The 26224-nt window shown below is 42.2% G+C and overlaps 2 protein-coding genes across 2 annotated transcripts; one reads left to right on the forward strand and one right to left on the reverse strand.

Annotated features, from left to right (window-relative positions):
- LOC106598840 (uncharacterized protein C1orf21 homolog) lies at positions 1-11935 on the reverse strand. The gene is made up of 6 exons (XM_014189849.2): positions 11662-11935; positions 9594-9713; positions 5299-5378; positions 1525-1595; positions 1351-1411; positions 1-1129 (listed from the first exon to the last, which is right to left on the reverse strand). Exons 2-6 carry the CDS (start codon positions 9700-9702, stop codon positions 1091-1093), a joined length of 360 nt encoding a protein of 119 aa, XP_014045324.1. The 5' UTR covers positions 9703-9713; positions 11662-11935; the 3' UTR covers positions 1-1090.
- LOC106598838 (vesicle-trafficking protein SEC22b-B) lies at positions 11932-25509 on the forward strand. Its single transcript, XM_014189848.2, has 5 exons — positions 11932-12221; positions 19960-20069; positions 21673-21833; positions 22359-22505; positions 24651-25509. Exons 1-5 carry the CDS (start codon positions 12147-12149, stop codon positions 24803-24805), a joined length of 648 nt encoding a protein of 215 aa, XP_014045323.1. The 5' UTR covers positions 11932-12146; the 3' UTR covers positions 24806-25509.
- The last annotated feature ends 715 nt before the right edge of the window (positions 25510-26224 follow it).

Raw genomic sequence — 26224 nt, forward strand, 5'->3', positions numbered from 1 at the left:
GGTATTTCTGCGTTTTATTTTTAATACATTTGCAAAAATGTCTAAATCAGTTTTCGCTTTGTCATTACAGGGTATTGTGTATAGATTGAGGAACATTATTTTATCAATTTTAGAATAAGACTAACATAATAAAATGTGGAAAAGGTGAAGGTCTGAATACTTTCCGAATGCACTTTATAAACATACTGTAGAAAAGAAAATTCAAAAAGTATCCTGGAATGCAGGAAGTAACCAACCCCGGTTTCCCCTCCAGGGGTGTGTTCATTGGGGTGACACTCGCAGAACATTGCAGATAGAAATACGCTACATAGAGAGACACTGATAAGAGAATCAATGATACAATACGATGATGGGAGAATCCCCAGCTCTATTACTTTAAGTTTCTATCTGCAATGCGCTGAAGGTTTCAGCCACCTGGATTGCATTCATTAAGGCACACCGTAGCCAAATGTTTTGCAAAGGAAAACGTCAACTAGCGTTTCTTATTGGAAGTTCTTCCCTGTTTCAGTCTGTTTTCTTCCATTTGGTGCCTAATGAATACGACCCAGGAATAATTTCCAGATTCATTTTCCTCTGCCCCCCCAATTACCTCCATTGTTCATCATCCAATCAGAATCAGATGAGGAATGACAAATGTTCCTTTAAGCCATTACGAATAACCATGATGGACTGGTCTCAGTCAATCCATGGGTTCAAAATGACTGGACCTCCATTGTCTTTTAATGGACCACAGTCACAGAGTCGAGCGGCTGCTGTACTTATTGTCCATGGTTACTGTGGCGACAGACTTGGAGAGCCGTTCAGTATAATAGGCCTGGTGCTGAAAGTAGTCCCGGCCATGTCTTGTAACATTGCTCCTTTGGGGGTAAAACATTGTCGCATTGGACTCGTAGATCCGTTACGTGGAGTCAGGGTTGTAGATATAGACACAGGGCCGGGCAAAGGTGCTTGCTTTGGGTCAATGTGTCTCCCCCTCCATCCTCGAAATGGTCTAAAAGGAAGAGGGCCGTTGGGTAAGGGTTATGTGGTACAGTCCGTCCATACCATTGGACAAATCCTTCCTCTCGGGAGCAGATGGTGGACCTCAGTGCTATGTCATATCTTCTTCCTCTGAGCAGTAGTCCTGCCCCTGAAAAAGCAAAGCAGAAGATTGAGTAGAATTAAATCCTCCCCAGACACTGATCTAACCACCCCACCCCAGACACTGTTTGGTCGTCTTGCCGAACCCTATGAGGTCATTGCTAAAATCCCAGATCTGTTTGGTCGTCTTGCCGAACCCTATGAGGTCATTGCTAAAATCCCAGATCTGTTTGGTCGTCTTGCCGACCCCTATGAGATCATTGAACTCACCTTTTCTATCTTCTCATCCAGCATCCTGAAGAACTCTTGCTGGCTCTCTGAAGAATGGATCCTGTGGAGAAAGAAACAAGACAGTTCCAATTCAACACTGTTAGTTCAGGGATGGAAAGGGAGAGGGAAAACCCTGCATTGTGAGTGACAACAAAAATAGTTGGTTGAGCTCACTGTGTCTTCCCATTGCCATTTGATCCTGTGTCGTCTGTTTGTTGGACCGTGGTGAGCAGGGCAGTATTCTCCTGAAACACACACAGGGCTATCACTGATCCTGCTGCTCCTTAAATATTTGTTACTTTTATTTCTTATTTTTTTCTTTAAACTGCATTATTTGTTTAGGGCTTGTAAGTAAGCAAGGTCTACACCTGTTGTATTCGGAGCATGTGAAAAATACAAATTTGATTAGATTTTAATAGATGAGTTCTGGCCAATATATTAAGTATCCACATTTTGTAATGGAACACATCTCCTTAGAACTTACCCCGCCCTTTATATTTTTAGCAATGACCTCATAGGGGTCGGCAAGACGGCCAAAAAGATCTGGGATTTTAGCAATGACCTCATAGGGGTCTGCAAGACAACCAGCATCTTTCTACGGCTGGCCATGCTTTCCACCTGGCTATCCCTACCCCGGCCAACAGCTCTGCACCCCCCACAGCAACTTGCCCAAGCCTCCTTCACCCAAATCCAGATAGCTGATGTTCTGAAAGAGCTGCAAAATCTGGACCCCTACAAATCAGCTGGGCTAGACAATCTGGACCCTCTCTTTCTAAAATTATCCACCACAATTATTGCAACCCTTATTACTAGACTGTTCAACCTCTCTTTCGTATCGTCTGAGATCCCTAAAGATTGGAAAGCTGCCGTGGTCATCCCCCTCTTCAAAGGGGAGACACTCTAGATCCAAACTGTTACAGACCTATATCTATCCTACCCTGCCTTTCTAAAGTCTTCGAAAGCCAAGTTAACAAACAGATCACTGACCATTTCGAATCCCACCGTACCTTCTCCGCTATGCAATCTGGTTTCCGAGCTGGTCATGGGTGCACCTCAGCCACGCTCAAGGTCCTAAACGATATCATAACTGCCATCGACAAAAGACAGTACTGTGCAGCCGTCTTCATTGACATGGCCAAGGCTTTCGACTCTGTCAATCACCGCATTCTTATCGGCAGACTCAACAGCCTTGGTTTCTCAAATGACTGCCTCGCCTGGTTCACCAACTACTCAGAGTTCAGTGTGTCAAATCGGAGAACCTGTTGTCCGGACCTCTGGCAGTCTCTATGGGGGTGCCACAGGGTTCAATTCTCGGGCCGACGCTTTTCTCCGTATATATCAATGATGTCGCTCTTGCTGCCGGTGATTTTCTGATCCACCTCTACACAGACAACACCATTCTGTAAACTTCTGGCCCTTCTTTGGACACTGTTAACTAAACCTCCAGACGAGCTTTAATGCCATACAACTCTCCTTCCGTGGCCTCCAACTGCTCTTAAATGCGAGTAAAACTAAATGCATGCTTTCAACCGATTGCTGCCCACACCTGCCGACCCCCAAAGTAAATTCCTCCTTCGGCCGCCTTTCCTTACAGTTCTCTGCTGCCAATGACTGGAACGAACTGCAAAAATCACTGAAGCTGGAGACTCCTATCTCCCTCACTAGCTTTAAGCACCAGCTGTCAGAGCAGCTCACAGATCACTGCACATGTACGTAGCTCATCTGTAAATAGCCCATCCAACTACCTCATTGCCATACTGTTATTTATTTTGCTCCTTTGCACCCCGATATCTCTACTTGCACACTCATCTTCTGCACATCTATCACTCCAGTGTTTAATTGCTATATTGTAATTATTTTGTCACTATGGCCTCCCTTGCCCTACCTCATTTGCACACATTGTATATAGACTGTTTGTTTATTCCAAGTGTAACTCTGTGTTGTTGTTTGTGTCGCACTGCTTTGTTTAATCTTGGCCAGGTTGCAGGTGTAAATGAGAACTTGTTCTCAACTAGCCTACCTGGTTAAATAAAGGTGAAATATATATTTTTTTAAACATACACTAAATTGACTGGGCCTTTAAACAGCTTGGAAAATTCCAGAAAATTATGTCATGGCTTTAGAAGCTTCTGATAGACTAATTGACATCATTTGAGTCAACTGGCGGTGTACCTGTGGATGTATTTCAAGGCCTACCTTCAAACTCAGTGCCTCTGGTTGACATCATTGGAAAATCAAAAGAAATCAGCCAAGACCTCAGAAAAAGAATTGTAGACCTCCACAAGTCTGATTCATCCTTGGGAGCAATTTCCAAATGCCTGAAGGTACCACGTTCATCTGTACAAACAATAGTACGCAAGTATAAACACCATGGGACAACATAGCCTTCATACCGCTCAGGCAGAAGACGCATTCTGTCTCCTAGAGATGAACGTACTTTGGTGCGAAAAATGCAAATCAATCCCAGAACAAAAGCAAAGGACCTTGTGAAGATGCTGGAGGAAACGGGTACAAAAGTATCTATATCCACAGTAAAACAAGTCCTATATCGACATAACCTGAAAGACCGCTCAGCAAGGAAGAAGCCACTGCTCCAAAACCGCCATGAAAAAGCCAGACTACGGTTTGCAACTGCACATGGGGAGAAATATCGTACTTTTTGGAGAAATGTCCTCTGGTCTGATGAAACAAAAATAGAACTGTTTGGCCATAATGACCATCGTTATGTTTGGAGGAAAAAAGCAGATGTTTGCAAGCCGAAGAACACCATCCCAACCATGAAGCACAGGGGTGGCAGCATCATGTTGTGGGGGTGCTTTGCTGCAGGAGGGACTGATGCATACTTCCAAAGTTGTGGCAAAATGACTTAAGGACAACACAGTCAAGGTATTCGAGTGGACATCACAAAGCCCTGACCTCAAGCCTATAGAAAATTTGTGGGCAGAACTGCAAGCAAGGAGGACTACAAACCTGACTCAGTTACACCAGCTCTGTCAGGAGGAATGGGCCACAATTTACCCAACTTATTGTGGGAAGCTTGTGGAAGGCCACCCGAAACGTTTGACCCAAGTTAAACAATTTAAAGGCAATGCTACCAAATACTAATTGAGTGTATGTAAACTTCTGACCCACTGGGAATGTGATGAAAGAAATAAAAGCTGAAATAAATAATTCTCTCCTATTATTCTGACAATTCACATTCTTCAAATAAAGTGGTGATCCTAACTGACCTAAGACAGGGAATTTTTACTTGGATTAAATGTCAGGAATTGTGAAAAACTGAGGTTAAATGTATTTGGCTAAGGTATATGTAAACTTCCCGACTTCAACTGTTTATTTCACTGGTCATCCACAAAGCCAACTCCTCCTTTGGCCGCCTTTCCTTGCAGTTCTTTGCTGCCAATGACTGGAACAAATTGCAAAAAAATCACTGAAGCTGGAGACTTATCTCCCTCACTAACTTTAAGCATCACCTGTCAGAGCAGCTTACTGATCATTGCACCTGTACACAGTCCATCTGTAAATAGACTACCCAACTACCTCATCCCCATATTGTAATTTATTTTTTTGCTCCTTTGCACCCCAGTATCTCTACTTGCACATCATCTTCTGCAGATCTATCACTCCAGTGTTAATGCTAAATTGTAGTTATTTTGGCACTATGGCCTATGTATTGCCTTACCGCCCTAACCTTACTACATTTGAACACACTGTATATAGATTGTTCTATTGTGTTATTGACTGTATGTTTGTTTATCCCATGTACAACTCTGTTGTTTGTGTCGCACTGTTTTGCTTTATCTTGGCCAGGTCGCAGTTGTAAATGAGAACTTGTTCTCAACTGGCCTACCTGGTTAAATAAAAAATGACATTTTTTGTTTAAACGATTTGAAAAAGTGTGTGTCAAACTGTATGATGAATGAGTAAGTTAACATCAGTCTTTCTCACCGTGCTGTCCTGGTCGCAGTTTAGTCTGTCCTCTTCTCTATTTATATACTTCACACTTGCCACGCCTTTCTTGTACTCCTCTGTAAAAAGAGCAGGCGTATGAGGAATTTGGGTACAAAAAAAAACATGCCAGAGTGCATTTATATTTTTTGCCATTGTTAACACTACCAGCAACGTCAACTTATTTTTCCTTGTGACAGTACAATTTTATTTGATATCTGCACGCTTCAGATTAGAGGATGACTGATTAGAGCATATATTCATGACAGTCCCCATCAATTAGATTGATCAGTAATCGACTGTTCATCCAGATAAGTGGAGAGGAGGAGCTGCAGTAATCAGCAGAATAATCAGTGACATCCAGGTCAATACTTGACAAATAATGACATGCTCAAATTAACTGTTCAAAGAAGATTCTCTTTTCACAATGGTTGGAAAGCAGGACAGCTCCTGTTCCCCCCCCCCTTACACACACACACACACACACACACACACACACACACACACACACACACACACACACACACACACACTAAGCAGAGAGATTAGAGGAAAGGGAAACAGATGCATGATGCACAGCCAATGACCTAATAAAGAGAGAATGACCTGACAACAGACATGCAGCCATAAACAAGCCATTGTGGGTACTACCCTCATCAGAACATAATGTCATAATAGTAGTACAAGGTCTTCTTGTTCCTCATTTTACAGGTCAATAGGAACAAGATAAAATGACTGGTATTAATGGAAAATATGGGACCCATATTAGGAACCAAGGATTGGAACCAAAATTATTTTTCTGAACAGAACCACAAAAAAATGTGGTCCTTTCCACTGTTCCAAACTGGAAAATAAAGTTCTGAACCGGTTCGAACCCCCAAAAATGCAGGTTCATGTTGTTCCTTTTTTAACCTGTGAAATCAAGTTAAAAAAACAACATTTAGCTCATTAAGCTGCTGCTACTCTGTTTATCTTATATCCTGATGCCTAGTCACCTTACCCCTATACATATCTAGCTCTATCACTCCAGTATCCCTGCACATTCTAAATATGGTATTGGAACCGACCCTGTATATAATATGCTTATTTACTTATTGTGTTCTTCATATTTTTCGTGTGTTTTTTTTTCTAGCATTACATTGTTATTGATTATTGCATTGTTGGGTTTTGAGTTTGCAAGAAAGGCATTTCACTGTACTTGTAAATGTGTCATTAATACTAAATGACTTCACCAATCAGTGCGAATTGAGCAGGCAAACTAGTTGTTTCCATGCGTGATGGACAGTGTAGCCTTATGGCGCAAGATGCGACTGAAATTTTGCGGGTGAGGAGAGAGCGTTGAGCATCTTGTTATGGCATGCATTATCTGAATTAGGTTCGTAGAATTCTACCTAGGAGGACCGGCTTCTATGGAGGAACTTTGAATGTCCTTTGAGCTAGCTAGTTAAACACGTCTTACCTATTTGTAGTTAATAAATCCAGCGTGAAACGTGATAACTAGGCCTATAGTATCCTTTAATAGCATTGAACAAGTTAATCCATTCTTCTCTAGCTAATAAAGAATCTCTTTCCCTGTCTTCTGAATCACGTTTGTAACGTCAGTACAGTAGCCTATGGTAACGTCAGTATGGTAACGTCAGTGCAGTAGCCAATGGTAACGTCAGTACAGTAGCCTATGGTAACATCAGTACAGTAGCCTATGGTAATGTAGGTGCAGTAGCCTATGGTAACGTCAGTATGGTAATGTCAGTATGGTAACGTCAGTACAGTAGCCTATGGTAACATCAGTACAGTAGCCTATGGTAACATCAGTACAGTAGCCTATGGTAATGTAGGTGCAGTAGCCTATGGTAACATCAGTACAGTAGCCTATGGTAATGTAGGTGCAGTAGCCTATGGTAACATCAGTACAGTAGCCTATGGTAATGTAGGTGCAGTAGCCTATGGTAACATCAGTGTGGTAACGTCAGTACAGTAGCCTATGGTAACATCAGTACAGTAGCCTATGGTAACATCAGTACAGTAGCCTATGGTAATGTAGGTGCAGTAGCCTATGGTAACATCAGTACAGTAGCCTATGGTAATGTAGGTGCAGTAGCCTATGGTAACATCAGTACAGTAGCCTATGGTAATGTAGGTGCAGTAGACTATGGTAACATCAGTACAGTAGCCTATGGTAATGTAGGTGCAGTAGACTATGGTAACGTCAGTATGGTAACGTCAGTATGGTAACGTCAGTACAGTAGCCTATGGTAACGTCAGTACAGTAGCCTATGGTAACATCAGTACAGTAGCCTATGGTAATGTGGGTGCAGTAGCCTATGGTAATGTAGGTACAGTAGCCTATGGTAATGTAGGTGCAGTAGCCTTTGGTAATATCGGTGCAGTAGCCTATGGTAATGTAGGTGCAGTAGCCTATGGTAATGTAGGTACAGTAGCCTATGGTAATGTAGGTGCAGTAGCCTATGGTAATGTGGGTGCAGTAGCCTATGGTAATGTAGGTACAGTAGCCTATGGTAATGTAGGTACAGTAGCCTATGGTAATGTGGGTGCAGTAGCCTATGGTAATGTAGGTACAGTAGCCTATGGTAATGTAGGTGCAGTAGCCTATGGTAATGTGGGTGCAGTAGCCTATGGTAATGTAGGTACAGTAGCCTATGGTAATGTAGGTACAGTAGCCTATGGTAATGTAGGTGCAGTAGCCTATGGTAACATCAGTGCAGTAGCCTATGGTAATGTAGGTGCAGTAGCCTATGGTAACATCAGTACAGTAGCCTATGGTAATGTAGGTGCAATAGACTATGGTAACGTCAGTACAGTAGACTATGGTAACGTCAGTACAGTAGCCTATGGTAACATCAGTACAGTAGCCTATGGTAACGTCAGTATGGTAACGTCAGTATCGTAACGTCAGTACAGTAGCCTATGGTAACGTCAGTACAGTAGCCTATGGTAACATCAGTATGGTAACATCAGTACAGTAGCCTATGGTAACGTCAGTATGGTAACGTCAGTATGGTAGCATCAGTACAGTAGCCTTTGGTAACATCAGTACAGTAGCCTATGGTAACATCAGTATGGTAGCCTATGGTAACATCAGTATGGTAACGTCAGTACAGTAGCCTATGGTAACGTCAGTATGGTAACGTCAGTATGGAAACGTCAGTACAGTAGCCTATGGTAACGTCAGTATGGTAACGTCAGTGCAGTAGCCAATGGTAACGTCAGTATGGTAACGTCAGTACAGTAGCCTATGGTAACGTTAGTACAGTAGCCTATGGTAACGTTAGTACAGTAGCCTATGGTAACGTCAGTATGGTAGCATCAGTACAGTAGCCTATGGTAACGTCAGTATGGAAACGTCAGTACAGTAGCCTATGGTAGCATCAGTACAGTAGCCTATGGTAACGTCAGTATGGTAGCATCAGTACAGTAGCCTATGGTAGCATCAGTACAGTAGCCTATGGTAATGTCAGTATGGTAGCATCAGTACAGTAGCCTATGGTAATGTCAGTATGGTAGCATCAGTACAGTAGCCTATGGTAATGTCAGTATGGTAGCATCAGTACAGTAGCCTATGCTTCAGAGGGGGGATGGGTAGGTAGCCTAAACATGCACACACATTGGCAAAGATTTTCAGCTGGCAGGCAGGGAGGCAGACACTGGAATACGTTTCCGAGTGACAGAGTAAGGGCTTTCCATAAGCGCTTTGTTGCGTTTTTTTGTGGGACTAGAAAAAAATGCCTGGAATGTAAAATAACGTTATTAACCGGTTCCCATGCTTTTAAAATAACCAGACCAGTATGGATCACTTTCGTTCCCGGTTCCGTTCCTTGAAAATGTTAATTATTTTCCTGTTTTCTGTTCTGTTCCCAGAACCGGTTCCAACCACTGTAAGAAACTCCTCCTGGTTTGAATAATTTACTGAAACTGCTGTTTCATTGTAACAACCAAAGTGAACCCTATTGGGACTGTGTGGATAGCGGTTTTTCATTTGACCCACTAATGGTTAGGTTATGATTGGGGGAGAGGAAGCTGATCCTAGACCTGTTCCAAGGGAAACTTCACCTCGGAGCGGTAAAGCATGTTGGCACAGTGTGCTGTCTGTAAATCAGGGGTGTATTCAGTGAGGCGAAATGTTCCTAACATTGCAGAGAGAATTGTAACAAATGAAACTAACATAGAATTCCATATTCTACTGACACACGCATTTTTGTTTTACAGCATGTTCCGATATGAATGGATGGTCTGAGTCTCCTGAACGCAACCCAGGTGGATGTGTTTCCAGCACTGACCAGAAAGAACATCCCCATTGCTGTAGGCTTTACTGCGGCCCTCCTCACCACTGGGCACGGCCAACACCTGCTTGGCCGAGGTGCAGCCCATCTCCTCACCCACACACATCACAGGCTGACCTAGAGGAAGGGAGGGAGGTAAAAGGAGACAAAGATATGAATAATTCATAATTCATTTATTGGACTTACATAGCGCTTTTCTAGACACCCAAAGTGCTTTACCTACTGTAGCAAGGAGGAAGCTCACCTCATCCACCACTAATGTGTAGCACCAACTTGGGTGATGGACGGCAACCAATTTGCGCCAGGACGCTCATCACACATCAGCTATCAGGTGGAGAGGTGAGGAGTGATATATGCCATTTAGAAACGAGGTGGATGATTATGTGGCCATGATCGAAATATGGACAGGTTGCGAATTTAGCCAGGACACCGGGGTTAACACCCCTACTCTTACAATAAGTACCATAGGATTCTTTGTGACCACAGAGAGACAGGACACCCGTTTAACGTCTCATCCGAAATGGAAGTCAATGAACTAAGTTGACCAGACCCAGCTGCTATCGCATTGGTGTCTAAGGGAGAGCCACTCCCTTAAGTAGACAGGAACTTAAAAAAAAAAAATCAATGATAAACACCTGAGTTGAACTATCTTAATTTATCCACCATCTTGGACAGCACCCTACGCAGGGCTATGTCCCCATCACTGCCCTGGGGCATTGGGATTTGATCTTAAGACCAGAGGGAAGACTTTCCCCCTACTGGGCCTCTAACACCACTTCAGCAACATCTGGTCTCCCATCCAGGGACTGACCAGGACCGACCCTGCTTAGCTTCAGAGGCAAACAAAGAGGTGTAATGGGTTCGCACTCAAAAATATGTCTCATAATGATTACTTCATTATTCAATGTTTTAAAAAAAAAAATGTTTTACTGTGTCAGGGATAGCGTACACAAACGTTCCGGCTTCACAGCCTTCTTCAGTGTGTAGGACAGAGGCAAGCCAGAAGTGGGATGCAGACCAGGGTGGTATGCTGCTGGAAGGGGAGGAGTGGGGGTGAAGAGTAGGGTGGAGTGGTGGTGAAGGATATACATTCCAGATAGAAGTGGCCCATAACCACAGATCTGAACTTAACCATCAGGAGGATGGGAAAATATCTGACCTTGTGTCAGTGACTAGTCAATTAACTTACCTATTAGCAGGCCACCCAAATGAACGTTCCACCATGATAAAGTAATCATAAATATCCAATAATAACCCACTGGAAAAGGACTTCACTAAGTCTACATGAATATATGAAGAGGCCTTGTTTTATGAAGAGGCCTTGTTTTTTAATTGTCCAATCCCAACACACGGTTTAGCGATGCGCAGTCGTGAGCTCCAATCACAACACATGGTGTGCCAGCTGCACCTCACACCATGGGCCATTCAAAGGCGTGCGCGATGCCAATGGTGCCAACGTGCGGGGTAATCTTCTGCGAGACGGATTGCGCCACCAGCAAATGGAGGGACGTGACAATTAGGAATATGCGTTCGTGACCCAATCAAGTTACCAGCCATGTCTTGTGCGAATGGTAGACGAGAGAGTATATAAATAATGGCTGGTTGTGTGTGCTATTGAGGCATGTTAGTTGATGGTCAAGAGCACGGATACATTTTTTTATAACATGAGCCCTCAAATGGAGACGGATTGTTTGTAGTGCAAACATGCAATAGGCTATATTGGGATAGCTATATGGTCATATTTGCCATCATCAGGCTATTTCAATGCATCGAGGATGCTATCAATTGAGCTTTATTTATAGGCAGGCTATTATTATTTTATTTCATAAGCGAGAGCTGGAAAAACGGGACCAAAATTGAATCGAATTTAAATGAAAAAAACTAAAGAAAGCTGAATATCAGCTTTTGAGTATAATAACAAAAGAAAATCCAATAAGAACACGGTTCCATTGCACAACGATTCCCTATACAAAGAGCCAGCAAACCTTAACACAAACAAAACGACTGGACAAGACAAAATACAAATATACAATGTTATCGCAAGGACAAACATGAGTCAATTTACCATTTTTTACAGGATCTGTTCATGGTTCTGCCTGTATTGGTTCTTAGGCGTTCGAGCAGCTTCAAAGGACAGGCGCCGGCATCAGGGACATCTGCATCTCTCAATACACCATCAGACATAAGCAATCGAGGTGCTATCCGTCTGGCTCACTGTCTGGTCCGGTCTGGATAATCGAACTTCATGAGACAAAAAATCTAAACAAAATTACCTTACAACATATTGTCAGGGTTTTTTTTGCAACAAATTCCGTTGCGTTTGTTATTGTATAACTGACAAACGATACAGTTATGGCTATTTGTAAGAAAGTTGCAAAAAAAACGGATATGCAGTCGGACGCAACAACACGGACTTCCGGCCAGCTCACACATCCAGCGCGTCAGATTTGACAGTAGAAGCTACGCAGCCAAGTTTATAGGAAGTTTTGGCACAGCCAGTAAACACCTACAACTCAATCTGTAGTGTGAATTTGAGAGATTTCGGTCAATATGGTTTTGCTGACAATGATCGCTCGGGTAGCAGATGGACTGCCGCTTGCTGCATCGATGCAAGAAGACGAGCAGGTTTGAATGAATACAATGTGTTTCCTAGCTAACGTTAGCCCTCGATCACGACTCGGTGTCATTACATTGCACATAAGTTATTTGACGAAGGCGTCTTCTGTATGTGGGTGCTCTGTCAATCTGAACATTTACACATCGTTATAAGGACCTTGTATTTCATATCATCTAGAAATAACATACTTAAAAAAAAAATTATACGGACCTTGTAAGGGTTAGTGTTCCCACATGGCCATATCTCCATGTTACAGCGCAAGTTTACGGAAAACATACTGAAGACAAGGTGTTAAAGTTAGCTAGCTATCTAGAAAATCAAATCAAGTTTTATTTGTCACGGGTGTAGACTTTACAGTGAAATGCTTACTTACAAGCCCTTAACAAACAATGCAGTTTTAAGAAAAACGAGTGTTAAGTTAAAAAAATAGCTAAGTTAAAAATAACAAATAATTAAAGAGCAGCAATAAAATAACAGTAGCGAAACTATATACAGGGGGTACAAGAAGTACCGTACAGAGTCGATGTACGGTGGCCCAGGCTAGTCGAGGTAATTGAGGTAATATGTACATGTAGGTAGAGTTAAAGTGACTATGCATAAATAATAGAGTAGCAGCAGCGTAAAAGAGGGGGACGACAACAATGCAAATAGTCTGGATAGCCATTTGATTAGCTATTTAGGAGTCTTATGGCCTGGGGGTAGAAGCTGTTAAGAAGCCTTTTGGACCTAGACTTGGTGCTCCGGTACCGCTTGCCGTGCGGTAGCAGGGAGAACAGTCTATGATTAGGGTGGCTGGAGTCTTTTTAGGGCCTTCCTCTGACACCGCCTGGTATAGAGCTCCTGGATGGCAGGAAGCTTGGCCCAAGTGATGTGCTGGGCCGTAAGCACTACCCTCTGTAGTGCCTTGCGGTCGGAGGCCAAGCAGTTGCCATATCAGGCAGTGATGCAACCAGTCAGAATGCTCTCGATGATGCAGTTGTAGAACTATTTCAGGATCTGAGGACCCATGCCAAATCTTTTCAGTCTCCTGAGGGGGAATAGGCTTTGCGTTCCCTGTTCATGACTGTCTTGGTGTGTTTGGACCATAACAGTTTGTTGGTGATGTGGACACCAAGGAACTTGAAGCTCTCAACCTGCTCCACTACAGCCCCGTTGATGAGAATGGGTGCATACTTGGTCCTCCTTTTGCTGTAGTCCATAATCATCTCCTTTGTCTTGTTCACGTTGAGTGAGAGGTTGTTGTCCTGGCACCACACGGCGAGGTCTCTGACCTCCCTATAGGCTGTCTCATCTTTGTCTGTTATCAGGCCTACCGCTGTTGGCAAACTTAATGATGGTGTTGGAGTCGTGCCTGGCCATGCAGTCATGAGTGAACAGTGAGTACAGGAGGGGAGTGAGCACGCACCCCTGAGGGGCCCCCGTGTTGAGGATCAGCGTGGCGGATGTGTTGTTACCTATCCTTACCACCTGTCAGGAAGTCCAGGATCCAGTTGCACAGGGAGGTGTTTAGTCCCAGGGTCCTTAGCTTAGTGAGGAGTTTTGAGGGCACTATGGTTTTGAACGCTGCGCTGTAGTCAATTAATAGCATTCTCACAAATGTATTATTTTTGTCCAGGTGGGAAAGGGCAGTGTGGCGTGCAATAGAGATTGCATCATCTGTGGATCTGTTGGGGCGGTATGCAAATTGGAGTGTGTCAAGGGTTTCTGGAATAATGCTGTTTATGTGAGCCATGTCCAGCCTTTCAAAGCACTTCATGGCTACAGACTTGAGTGCTATGGGTTGGTAGTCATTTAGGCAGGTTACCTTAGTCCCTGTGCCCAAGAACACTATGGTGGTGTGCTTGAAACATGTTGGCATTACAGACTCCGTCACGGAGAGGTTGAAAATATAAGTGAAGACACTTGCCAGTTGGTCAGTGCATGCTCGGAGTACAAGTCATGGTAATCCGTGTGGCCTTGTGAATGTTAACCTGTTTTAAGGTCTTTAGCACATCAGCTACGGAGAGCGCGATCACACTGTCGTCTGGAACAGCTGATGGTCTCATGCCTGCTTCAGTGTTGCTTGCCTCGAAGCGAGCATTAAAGTAATTTAGCTCGTCTGGTAGGCTCGTGTCACTGGGAAATGTGCTTCCCTTTGTAGTCTGTAATAGTTTGCAAGCCCTGCCACATCTGACGAGTGCTAGAGCTGGTGTAGTACGATTCAATCTTAGTCCTGTATTGACACATTGCCTGTTTTATGGTTCGTCGGAGGGCAGCTCCTTGAAAGCGACAGCTCTACCCTTTAGCTCAGTGCGGATGTTGCCTGTAATCCATGGCTTCTGGTTGGGGTATGTACAGTCACTGTGGGGATGACGTCATCGATGTACTTACTGATGAAGCCAGTGACTGATGTGGTGTACTCCTCAATGCCATTGGAAGAATTCTGGAACATATTCCAGTCTGTGCTAGGAAAACAGTCCTGTAGCGTAGCATCTGCGTCATCTGACCACTTCTTTATTGAACGAGTCACTCATACTTCCTGCTTTAATTGTTGCTTGTAAGCAGGAATCAGGAGGATAAGATTATGGTCAGATTTGTTAAATGGAGGGCGATGGAGTGCTTTGTTTGCGTCTGTGTGTGTGGAGTAAAGGTGGTCTAGAGTTATTATTATTATTTTTTTTTTCCCTCTTGTTGCCCATATAATATACTGGTAGAAATTAGATAAAACTGATTTAAGTTTCCCTGCATTAAAGTCCCCTGCCACTAGGAGCGCTGCCTCTGGATGAGCCTTTTCCTGTTTGCTTATGGCCGTATACAGCTCATTGGTTGCGGTCTTAGTGCCAGCATTGGTTTGTGGTGGTAAATGGATAGCTACGAAGAAAATAGATAAACTCTCTTGGTAAATAGTGTGGTCTACAGCTTGTCATGAGATACTCTACCTCAGCCAAGCAAAACCTTAAGACTTCCTTACTATTAGATTTTGTGCACCAGCTGTTGTTTACAAATATACACAGACCGCCACCCCTTGTATTACCGACGATGGCTGTTCTATCTTGCCGATGCAGCGTAAACCCCGCCAGCTGTATGTTATTAATGTTCTCGTTCAGACACGACTCGTGAAACATAAGATATTACAGTTTTTAATGTCACGTTGGTAGGATATTTGTGATTGTAGTTCATCTATTTTGTTATCCAATGATTATACGTTGGCTAATAGGACTGATGGTAGAGGCAGATTACCCACTCGCTGTCGGATCCTTACAAGGCACCCGACCTACGTCCCCGATATCTCCGTCTCTTTCTAATGTGAATCACAGGGATTTGGTTCTTGTCGGGTGTCCGAAGTAAATCCTTTGCGTCCGATATCCTGATATCTTGAAGCTCTTTTCGGTCATAAGAGACATTGTACAAAATAAGTTACAAATAACGCGACAAAATACACACAATAGCACAATTGGTTAGGAGACCGTAAAACGGCAGCCATCTCCTCCGGCACCATTACTTATTATGCTCAGTGTGACTCAGGAAGTGGAAGCTGTATGGATTAGAGGTTGACCGATTATGATTTTTCAGCACCGATTTATTGGAGGACCAAAAAGAGCCAATACCGATTAATCGGCCAATAATTTTTCTAAATTTATATTTTTGTAATAATGACAATTACAACAATACTGAATGAACAATGAACCCTTTTATTTTAACTTAATATAATACATAAATAAAATCTATTTAGTCTCAAATAAATAATGAAACACTTTCAATTTGGTTTAAATAATGTGAAAAGAAAGTAAAAGTGCAATATGTGCCATGTAAAAAAGCTAACCTTTAAGCTCCTTGCTCAGAACATGAGAACATATGAATGCTGGTGGTTCAATAATCCCAGTTAAGAAGTTTTAGGTTGTAGTTATTATAGGGAATTATGACGCATCGACTATTTCTCTCTGTACCATTTTGTATTTCATATATCTTTGACTATTATATGTTCTTATAGGCACTTTAGTATTGCCAGCCTAATCTCGAAAGTTGATAGGCTTGAAGTCATAAACAGCGCTGTCAAGCATTGCTAAGAGCTGCTCACAAACGCAGTAAAGTGCTGTTTGAATGAATGCTTACAAGCCTGCTGCTGCCTACCACCGCTTAGTCAGACTACTCTATCAAATCATAGACTTAATTATAATAAACACACAGAAATACAAGCCTTTGCTCATTAATATGGTAAAATCCGGAAACTATCATTTCGAAAACAAAACGTTTATTCGTTCAGTGAAATACGGAACCATTTCGTATTTTGTTGAATGGGTGGCAACCCTAAGTCTAAATATTGCTGTTACATTGCACAACCTTCAATATTATGTACAATTCTGGCAAATTAATTACGGTCTTTGTTAGGAAAAAACACAGTTCGCAACGAGCCAGGCGGCCCAAACTGTTGCATGTACCCTGACTCTGCTTGCACTGAACACAAGATAAGTGACACAATTTCCCTAGTTAATATTGCCTGCTAACATGCATTTATCTTAACTAAATATGCAGGTTTAAAAAAATATACTTCTGTGTATTGATTTTAAGAAAGGCATTGATGTTTATGGTTAGGTACATTTGTGCAACAAATGTGCTTTTTTCACAAATGCGCTTTTGTTAAACCATCACCCTTTTGGAAAAGTTGAAGTATGCTGTGATTCGATGATAAATTGACAGGCACCGCATTGATTATATGCAGCGCAGGACAAGCTAGTTAACCTAGTAACATCAACCATGTGTAGTTAACTAGTGATTATGTGAAGATTGATTGTTGTTTTATAAGAAAAGTTTAATGCTAGCTAGCAACTTACCTTGGCTCATTGCAGCCACAAGGGCCTTTTGACGCTGCACTCACGTAATAGGTGGTCAGCCTGCCACGCAGTTTTCTCATGGATTGCAATGTAATCGGCCATAATCGGCGTCCAAAAAGGCCAATTACTGATTATCGGCCATGCCGATTAATCAGTCGTCCTCTAGTATGCATCTGTGCAACACTGAGACCGTAAGTGTCTTTTTTTTATTTATTTGAAGGATTCTTTCTCGCTGTTGAAAGATAAGGGCCATATGTTTCAAAAGCCATATTACAAGCAATGATTATTGATGTTTCTAAGTGTTAAATCACAGTGTTGGGATTGTAGTTAACCTGAATCAGTCTTCGGTGAAGCTAATGGCTGAGAACTCTAGGGAGAAGTCAGAGTAATACCTGGAGTTTGAGAGCTACACTATACTACAGTGCATTCGGAAAGTATTCAGACACTTCACTTTTTCCACGTTACGTTCCAGCCTTATTCTGAAATGGATCAAGTAATTGTTTCCCCTCATCAATCTACACACAATACCTCATAAAGACAAAGTAAAAACAGGTTATTAGACATTTTTTTATTTATAAAAAAAGAAAAAGCAGAAATACCTTATTTACATAAGTATACCCTCAGAGCAAAAACCAAGCCATGAGGTCGAAGGAATTGTCTGTAGAGCGCCGAGACAGGATTGTTTCTCGAGACAGATCTGGGCAAGGGTACCAAAAAATGTCTGCAGCGTTCAAGGTCCCCAAGAACACAGTGCCCTCCATCATTCTTAAATGGGTGAAGTTTGGAATCATCAAGACTCTTCCAAGACCTGGCCGTCCGGCCAAACTGAGCAATCGGGAGAGAAGGGCCTTGGTCAGGGAAGTGAACTTGATCTCTGGAAAGACCTGAAAATAGCTGTGCAGCGACGCTCCCCATCCAACCTGACAGAGCTTGAGATGATCTGCAGAGAAGAATGGGAGAAATTAATCAATCAAATGTATTTATAAAGCTTTTTTTACATCAGCTGATGTCACAAAGTGCTATACAGAAACCCAGCCTAAAACCCCAAACAGTAAGCAATGCAGATGTAGAAGCACGGTGGCTAGGAAAACTACCTAGAAAGGCAGGAACCTACGAAGAAACTCCCCAAATACAGGTGCCAAGCTTGTAGCATCATACCCAAGACGACTCGAGGCTGTAATTGCTGCCAAAGATGCTTCAAAAAAGTACTGAATAGTCTGAATAGTTATGTAAATGTGATTCGTTTTTTTTTTTTTTATAAATTAGCAAAAAGTTCTAAAAGCTCTTTTTGCTTTGTCATTATGGAGTATTATGTAGATTGATGGCGGAGACGATTTGATCCATTTTAGAATAAGGCTGTAACTTAACAAAAAGTGGAAAAGGTGAAGGGGTCTGAAAACTTTCCCGAATGCACTGTATATACAAAAGTATGTGGACACCACCCTTTTAAATGAGGGGATTTGGTTATTTCAGCCACACCTGTTGCTGACAGTTGTTTGAGCTCACAGCCATGCAATCTCCATAGTCAAACATTGACAGTAGAATGACCTTACTGAAGAGCTCCATGCCTTTCAACGTGGCACCGTCATAGGATGCCACCTTTCCAACAAGTCAGTTAGTCAATTTTCTCCCCTGCTAGAGCTGCCCTGGTCAACTGTAAGGGCTGTTATTGTGAAGTGGAAATGTCAAGGAGCAACAACGGTTCAGCCGCGACGTGGTAGGCCACACAAGCTCACAGAGCGGGACCGCCGAGTGTTGAAGCGTGTAAAAAGCATCTGTCCTCGGTTACAACACTCACTACTGAGTTCCAACCTGCCTCTGGAAGCAGCGTTCGTCTGGAACTTCATAAAATGGGTTTCCGTTGCCGAGCAGCCGCACACAAGCCTAAGATCACCATACACAATGCCAAGCGTCGGCTGGAGTGGTGTAAAGCTCGCCACCATTGGACTCTGGAGCAGGGGGAAACGCATTCTCTGGAGTGATGAATCAGCATCACCATCTGGCAGTGCGACAGAATGAATCTGGTTTTGAGGGATGCCAGGAGAACACTACCTGCCCCAGTACATAGTGCCAACTGTAAAGTTTAGTGGCGGAGGAATAATGGTCTGGGGTTGTTTTTCATGGTTTGGGCTAGGCCCCTTAGTTCCAGTGAAGGGAACTCTTAATGCTACAGCATAAAATTACATTCCATCCAATTCTGTGCTCCCAACTTTGTTGTAACAGTTTGGGGAAGGCCTTTTGCTCTTTCAGCATGACAATGCCCCCATGCACAAAGCGAGGTCCATACAGAAATGGTTTGTTGATCGATGTGGAAGAACTTGACTGGCAGAGCCCAGACCTCAACTCCATCTAACACCTTTGGGATGAATTGGAACGGTGACTGCGAGATAGGCCTAATCGACCAACATCAGTGCCCAACCTCACTAATGCTCTTAGTGGTTGAATGGCAGCAAAGTTCCAACATCTATTGGAAAACCTTCTCAGGAAGACAGTTATAGAAGCAAAGGGGGACCAACTCCATATTAATGCCCTTGATTTTGGAACGAGGTGGTCGATAAGCAGGTGTCCACATTGGTCATGTAGTGTATTTTAGTAGGCTATAGGTAAAGACCAGATTAAATTGAGAATAGTCTGAGTATATTATCAAGTGGTTGTCAAATTGTGAATGAGAGACTGATGAAGTGTGTGCAGATGTTCGATGAGCAGGTGTACACATACTTTTGGTCATGTAGCGTACTTCCTAACTTAACTAGCTAGCTTGTTAGAAGGCTAAATCGTTTTTGTAAAGTTAGCAAGGCTAAGTTGTATCATATTCTGCTGAATACTACTAGCAAACATTTTATTTTTCCCATTTGCGTTCTATCAGATATAGTGTAGCTGTTTGTTATAACTGCTAACGTGTTATTTTATACCGCTTTATCTCACCTATATTTAGTCAGGAAGAGACTTGCAACACTACCAGAGCCAGGCTAAGCAGCTCTGCCGCAAACTCAATGCCCAGAGCCCCAACCGATGTACCCTGGAGGCTGGGGTCATGTCTTTCCAGTAAGTATTGTTAGAAGTGGATTTTCTTAATATATTATTTTATTTATCTTTTACATTTGTCTTAAATAATATCATAGTCACTACTGCATCCAGAGTGATATTGTTGAGGAAGGTTACTACACTGAACAAAAATATCAACGCAACATGTAAAGTGTTGGTGTCATGAGCTGAAATAAAAAATCCCAGAAAAGTTCCATATGCACAAAAAGCTTATTTTTGTCAAGTTTTGTGCACAAATTTGTTTGCATCCCAGTTAGTGAGCATTTCTCCTTCGCGAAGATAATCCTGACAGGTGGCATATCAAGAAGCTGATTAAACAGCATGATCATTACACAGGTGCACCTTTTGCTGGGGACAATAAAAGGCCACTTGAAAATGTACAGTTTTGTCACACAACACAATGCCACAGATGTCTCAAGTTTTGAGGGCGTGTGCAATTGGCATGCTGACTGCAGAAATGTCCACCAGAGCTGTTACCACATAATTTAATGTTAATTTCTCTACCATAAACTGCCTCCAATGTCGTTTTGGAGAATTTGGCAGTATGTCCAACCAGCCTCAGAACCGCAAACCACACGTAACCACGCCAACCCAGGACCTCCACATCAGGCTTCTTCACGTGCGGCAGCGTCTGAGGGGGGTTACTGAGGAGTATTTCTGTCTGTAATAAATCCCTTTTGTGGGGAAAAACTCATTTTCATTGGCTGAGTCTGGCTCCCCAGTGGGTGGGCCTGACTGCCAAGTTGGTGGGCCTATGCCCTCCAAGGCCCACCCATGGCTGCACCCCTGCCCAGTCATGTGAAATCCATAGATTAGGGCCTAAACAATTTGTCAATTTAGTGATTTCTTTTATATGAACTGTAACTCAGTAAAATCTTAGAAATTGTTGTTTATATTTTTGTTCAGTATGATAAGCTAATGAAGATGAATTTCTCTTTCACACACACAGCCAATAGGATCGTAGTTGGATGGACTAGACACACACACACTACAGGCTCTACTAGGCTGAACATGCAAAATTATACCAAAAAAGTGACTTATTAATTAACTATTGACTAACTGATAATAACCAACTAATAACCAGGCTGATGAGGCCTTAAGAACACATCCTTGTTTACATTTGAATAACCAGCATACTGAAAACACTAACACTTAGTAACATGATTAATCTTCTATGCACAATTGTCATTTAAATGTTGCATACAGCCTACCCACCATTCTATATTTACCAGTCAAGTAGCAGTCTTGTGTGATAATCAAAGGTGGAACTCTCTAGGACCTCCTCCTAAATCTGTGTTTATAATACTTTCATTATTATCTTGGTGTATTTGGTGGTATTAAGGAAGTTAACGTGATGTTCCGATTGTCCTCGCCGTTCATTTAGTATGCACTGCAGTGTGTCTGCTGTGTCATTCAGGGCCCAGAGTGTTGTTGTGAGTAAACTAGGCAAGTCTGGTTACGTGGTCAGGAGTAACTCTGGAGACGACTACCCTTTTACGATAACTCCCTAACCTGTCACTGGACGGGTCTATGTGGAAATCTCAATCAAGCTTCACTATAACTCTGTTACTTTCCACTAACATACTAATGTCTGTCTCCCCAGCTATGTATTAGAACATGGTGTGTGCTACTTGGCCTTGTGTGAAGCTGTGTTTCCCAAGAAGCTGGTCTTTGGTTACCTGGAAGACCTCCAGACAGAATTCCATGAGCAGCATGGAAAGAAAGTCCCCACAGTCTCCAGGCCGTACTCTTTCATTGAGTTTGGTGAGAGGTTTTCTTTTTTCACTCATTATCGTCCCGTTAAGACATCCCAGGCAAACAAAAAGCATTTGGGAAATGTCCTTTCCTTCATAATTCCTTTCCTTCATAATTCCTTTCCTTCATAATTCCTTTCCTTCATAATTCCTTTCCTTAATCCACACTGATGTAAAAACCAACAACTAAATAAGTCTGGCAAAAGCAAATTCCCTGCTATATTGCTTTCCCCCATTCCATGTTTTTTGATTCAGTGCAGAGACAAGTAGACAACTACAGGATGCCACATTAGAGTAGGGTGTCAGGTAACCTAGAGGTAAGAGCGTTGGACCAGTAACCTGAAGGTCGCTGGTTCGAATCCCTTAGCCAACAAGGTGAAAAATCTGTTGGTGCCCTTGAGCAAGGCACTTAACCCTAATTGCTCCTGTAAGTCGCTCTGGATAAGAGGGTCTGCTAAATGACTTAATGTAATTGAGATGCACCATAAACCAACACTTGGTGTGTAATTGCGTCTCATCCTTCCTCTATCCTCAGACACATACATCCAGAAAACCAAAAGAAACTACATTGACAGCAGGGCACGGAGGAACCTGGGCAGCATCAACACAGAACTGCAGGATGTCCAGCGGATCATGGTGGCAAACATTGAAGAGGTCCTGCAACGAGGAGAGGCCCTATCGGGTAATTTATAATACTCATACCTCGTACAGTACACAGCCCTGGCATCAAACCCACCATACAGACATAAAATACACGTCATTCATTTAAAAGGGATAGTTTATCAGATGTTTTCATACATACAGTTGAAGTCAGAAGCTTACATACACTTAGGTTGGAGTCATTAGAACTTGTTTTTCAGCCACTCCACAAATTTCTTGTTAACAAACTATAGTTTTGGCAAACTTTGCATGACACAAGTAATTTCTCCAACAATTGTTTACAGACAGATTATTTCACTCATAAATCACTGTATCACAATTCCAGTGGGTCAGAAGTTTACATACTCTAAGTTGACTGTGCCTTTAAACAGCTTGGAAAATTCCAGAAAATGATGTCATGGCTTTAGAAGCTTCTGATAGGCTAATTGACATAATTTGAGTCAATTGGAGGTGTACCTGTGGATGTATTTCAAGGCCTACCTTCAAACTCAGTGCCTCTTTGCTTGACATCATGGGAAAATCAAGAAATCAGCCAAGACCTCAGAAAAAAATGTGAGACCTCCACAAGTCTGGTTCATCCTTGGGAGCAATTTCCAAACACCTGAAGGTTCCACGTTCATCTGTACAAACAATAATACGCAAGTATAAAACACCATGGGACCACGCAGCCGTCATACCGCTCAGGAAGGAGATGCGTTCTGTCTCCTAGAGATTAATGTACTTTGGTGCGAAAAGTGCAAATCAATCCCAGAACAACAGCAAAGGACCTTGTGAAGATGCTAGAGGAAACATGTACAAAACAATCTATATCCACAGTAAAACAAGTCCTATATCGACATAACCTGAAAGGCCGCTCAGCGAGGAAGAATCCACTGCTCCAAAACATCCATTTAAAAAAAGCCATACTACCGTTTGCAACTGCACATGGGGACAAAGTTTGTACTTTTTGGAGAAATGTCCTCTGGTCTGATGAAACAAAAATAGAACTGTTTGGCCATAATGACCATTGTTATGTTTGGAGGAAAAAGGGAGATGCTTGCAAGCCGAAGAACACCATCCAAACCGTGAAGCACGGGAGTGGCAGCATCATGTTGTGGGGGTGCTTTGCTGCTTGAGGGACTGGTGCACTTCACAAAACAGATGGCATCATGAGGAAGAGAAATTATGTGGATATATTGAAGCAACATCTCAAGACATCAGTCAGGAAGTTAAAGCTTGGTCGCAAATGGGTCTTCCAAATGGACAATGACCCCAAGCATACTTCCAAAGTTGTGGCAAAATGGCTTAAGGACAACAAAGTCAAGGTATTGGAGTGGCCATCACACAGCCCTGACCTCAAACCCATAAACAATTTGTGGGCAGAACTGAAAAAGCGTGTGCGAGCAAGGAGGCCTACAAACCTGACTCAGTTACACCAGCTCTGTCAGGAGGAATGGGCCAAAATTCACCCAACTTATTGTGGGAAGCTTGTGGAAGGCTACCTGAAACGTTTGACCCAAGTTAAACAATTTAAAGGCAATGCTACCAAATACTAATTGAGTGTATGGAAACTTCTGACCCACTGGGAATGTGATGAAAGAAATAAAAGCTGCAATAAATCATTCTCTCTACTATTATTCTGACATTTCACATTCTTAAAATAAAGTGGTGATCCTAACTGACTTAAGACAGGGAATTTTTACTAGGATTAAATGTCAGGAATTGTGAAAAACTGAGTTTAAATGTATTTTGCTAAGGTGTATGTAAACTTCCGACTTCAACTGTATAGTTGTCTAACATGGAGCTGGTCCCATATTCAGTGACATCAGTTGTTGAATTGCAATATCTATTAAATGGCAACCATCACTTTCATACATGAGTTATTATTTCTAAGTTTTGTAGAATCCTTTTTTTTTTTTTTAAGTTCTATCTGATGACATCAAAGTTAAAACAGTGATTTTCCAAACACTGAGATTCGCAGTTATATATACTCTCTCTTGTATTAGAAACTTGTTGCACATTTTGAAAATATCAGTTTTCTACTTTTAATTGTACTTTGATGTCAGGAATTGCACATCTTTCCTATTAATTTATTATTGAAGCCTGCATACATTCACGGTTAGATATAATGCAGCTATTGGTTACATTATGGTCCTAAATATTAATCAGACATTTTTTTCCCCTCCAGCTCTCGACACCAAAGCCAGCAATCTGTCTAGCCTTTCAAAGAAGTACCGCAGCGATGCCAAGTACCTCAACACCCGATCCACCTATGCCAAGATAGCAGCCGGGGCAGTCTTCTTCATTACACTTATCGTCTATGTGCGTTTCTGGTGGATCTGATGCATAAGGACTGTGAAAGAGGAGATAGTCTGGGTTCCCTTTGTAACCAAATATTCAAACTGTCAATTGTAATATATTAATGGTTTCTGTTAACAGCAAAGCTTAAGTTCCTACATGGGTGCCTTAGGGGGAGGGTGGGACCTTGTACATGGGTGCCTTAGGGGGAGGGTGGGACCTTGTACATGGGTGCCTTAGGGGGAGGGTGGGACCTTGTACATGGGTGCCTTAGGGGGAGGGTGGGACCTTGTACATGGGTGCCTTAGGGGGAGGGTGGGACCTTGTACATGGGTGCCTTAGGGGGAGGGTGGGACCTTGTACATGGGTGCCTTAGGGGGAGGGTGGGACTCATGTCTGTTTCAGCTGTGTGTCATGTCGCATACCTGTATGGACACATACTGACCTGTGGTTGCTAATGTGAGCGAGGTGTAGCTTTCTGTGCATTCATAGTGTTTGTATAATCCCATTCGCTGGAGTATAAAAGGGATTGAAAATGCGTTATCAATGTTTACATTACGAGTTTTTTTTTTTTTTTACCATGTCTCTGAAGGAAAATTCTATATGTAAATGGTCTTAAGTGTGAAACAACTTGTTACCTTGAGTTTGTTTACAAGACATACATAATTGTAAGTAATTATTTGTTGAAAGGTATATTTACTATCTTCTCAATGTTTATCAGATTTAAAAAATAAAAATGTGGAACACTACATGATGAAATTAGAAATAACACTCCAAAAAAATAGTCGCATGGTTAAACGCACACACATGCTCATACTTGAAATGCACACATAAGCATGCAAGCCTATTCAATGACCCAGTCGGTCAATGGGTCTGCACCACAAGATTCTCCCTCTGGAAAACAAAAGGCACCAATGAGTCCATCAGAATCCCCATTTGTACAACACTATTTACCATCGTAGACTATTTCATCCAAACGTATGCCTGGAACTTTTGAGCTTTCAAACATATTGTCAAGGTAAGTGTGACAAAGTGCAGTTTATGTTGATAGTGATCTCACATCATTGTAGGTCAAACATGCAGTTAATCTTTGAAGAGTCAATCCAGGTTACAAAGTCATATTATATATTTATCACATATATCAATTATATTTATCATATATATCACATATATCATATTTCTGATTAAATAAATAATGTAGGATTTGGGGACAGTGCAGCTGGTTTGAGCAATGACAAGATGTTAGAAAGTAAAAAAGTAGTCAAGACAAAATCGAAACCCAACACTTACCTAGTGACAAGGAGAGCTAGGTCTGTGACAATCTCTGGTCCCACATGCACATCTAAGGTACAGTCAATGCCACAAAGCACTAAATACTGTAGATAATCACAGAAGCACAATCTAATTGACATTTCAGAAGGTTGAAAAACACATTGCCACAGCACACGTACACACAGCTCTACA

This window comes from Salmo salar, chromosome ssa03 (assembly GCF_905237065.1).
Source record: "Salmo salar chromosome ssa03, Ssal_v3.1, whole genome shotgun sequence".
Lineage (NCBI taxonomy): Eukaryota > Metazoa > Chordata > Actinopteri > Salmoniformes > Salmonidae > Salmo > Salmo salar.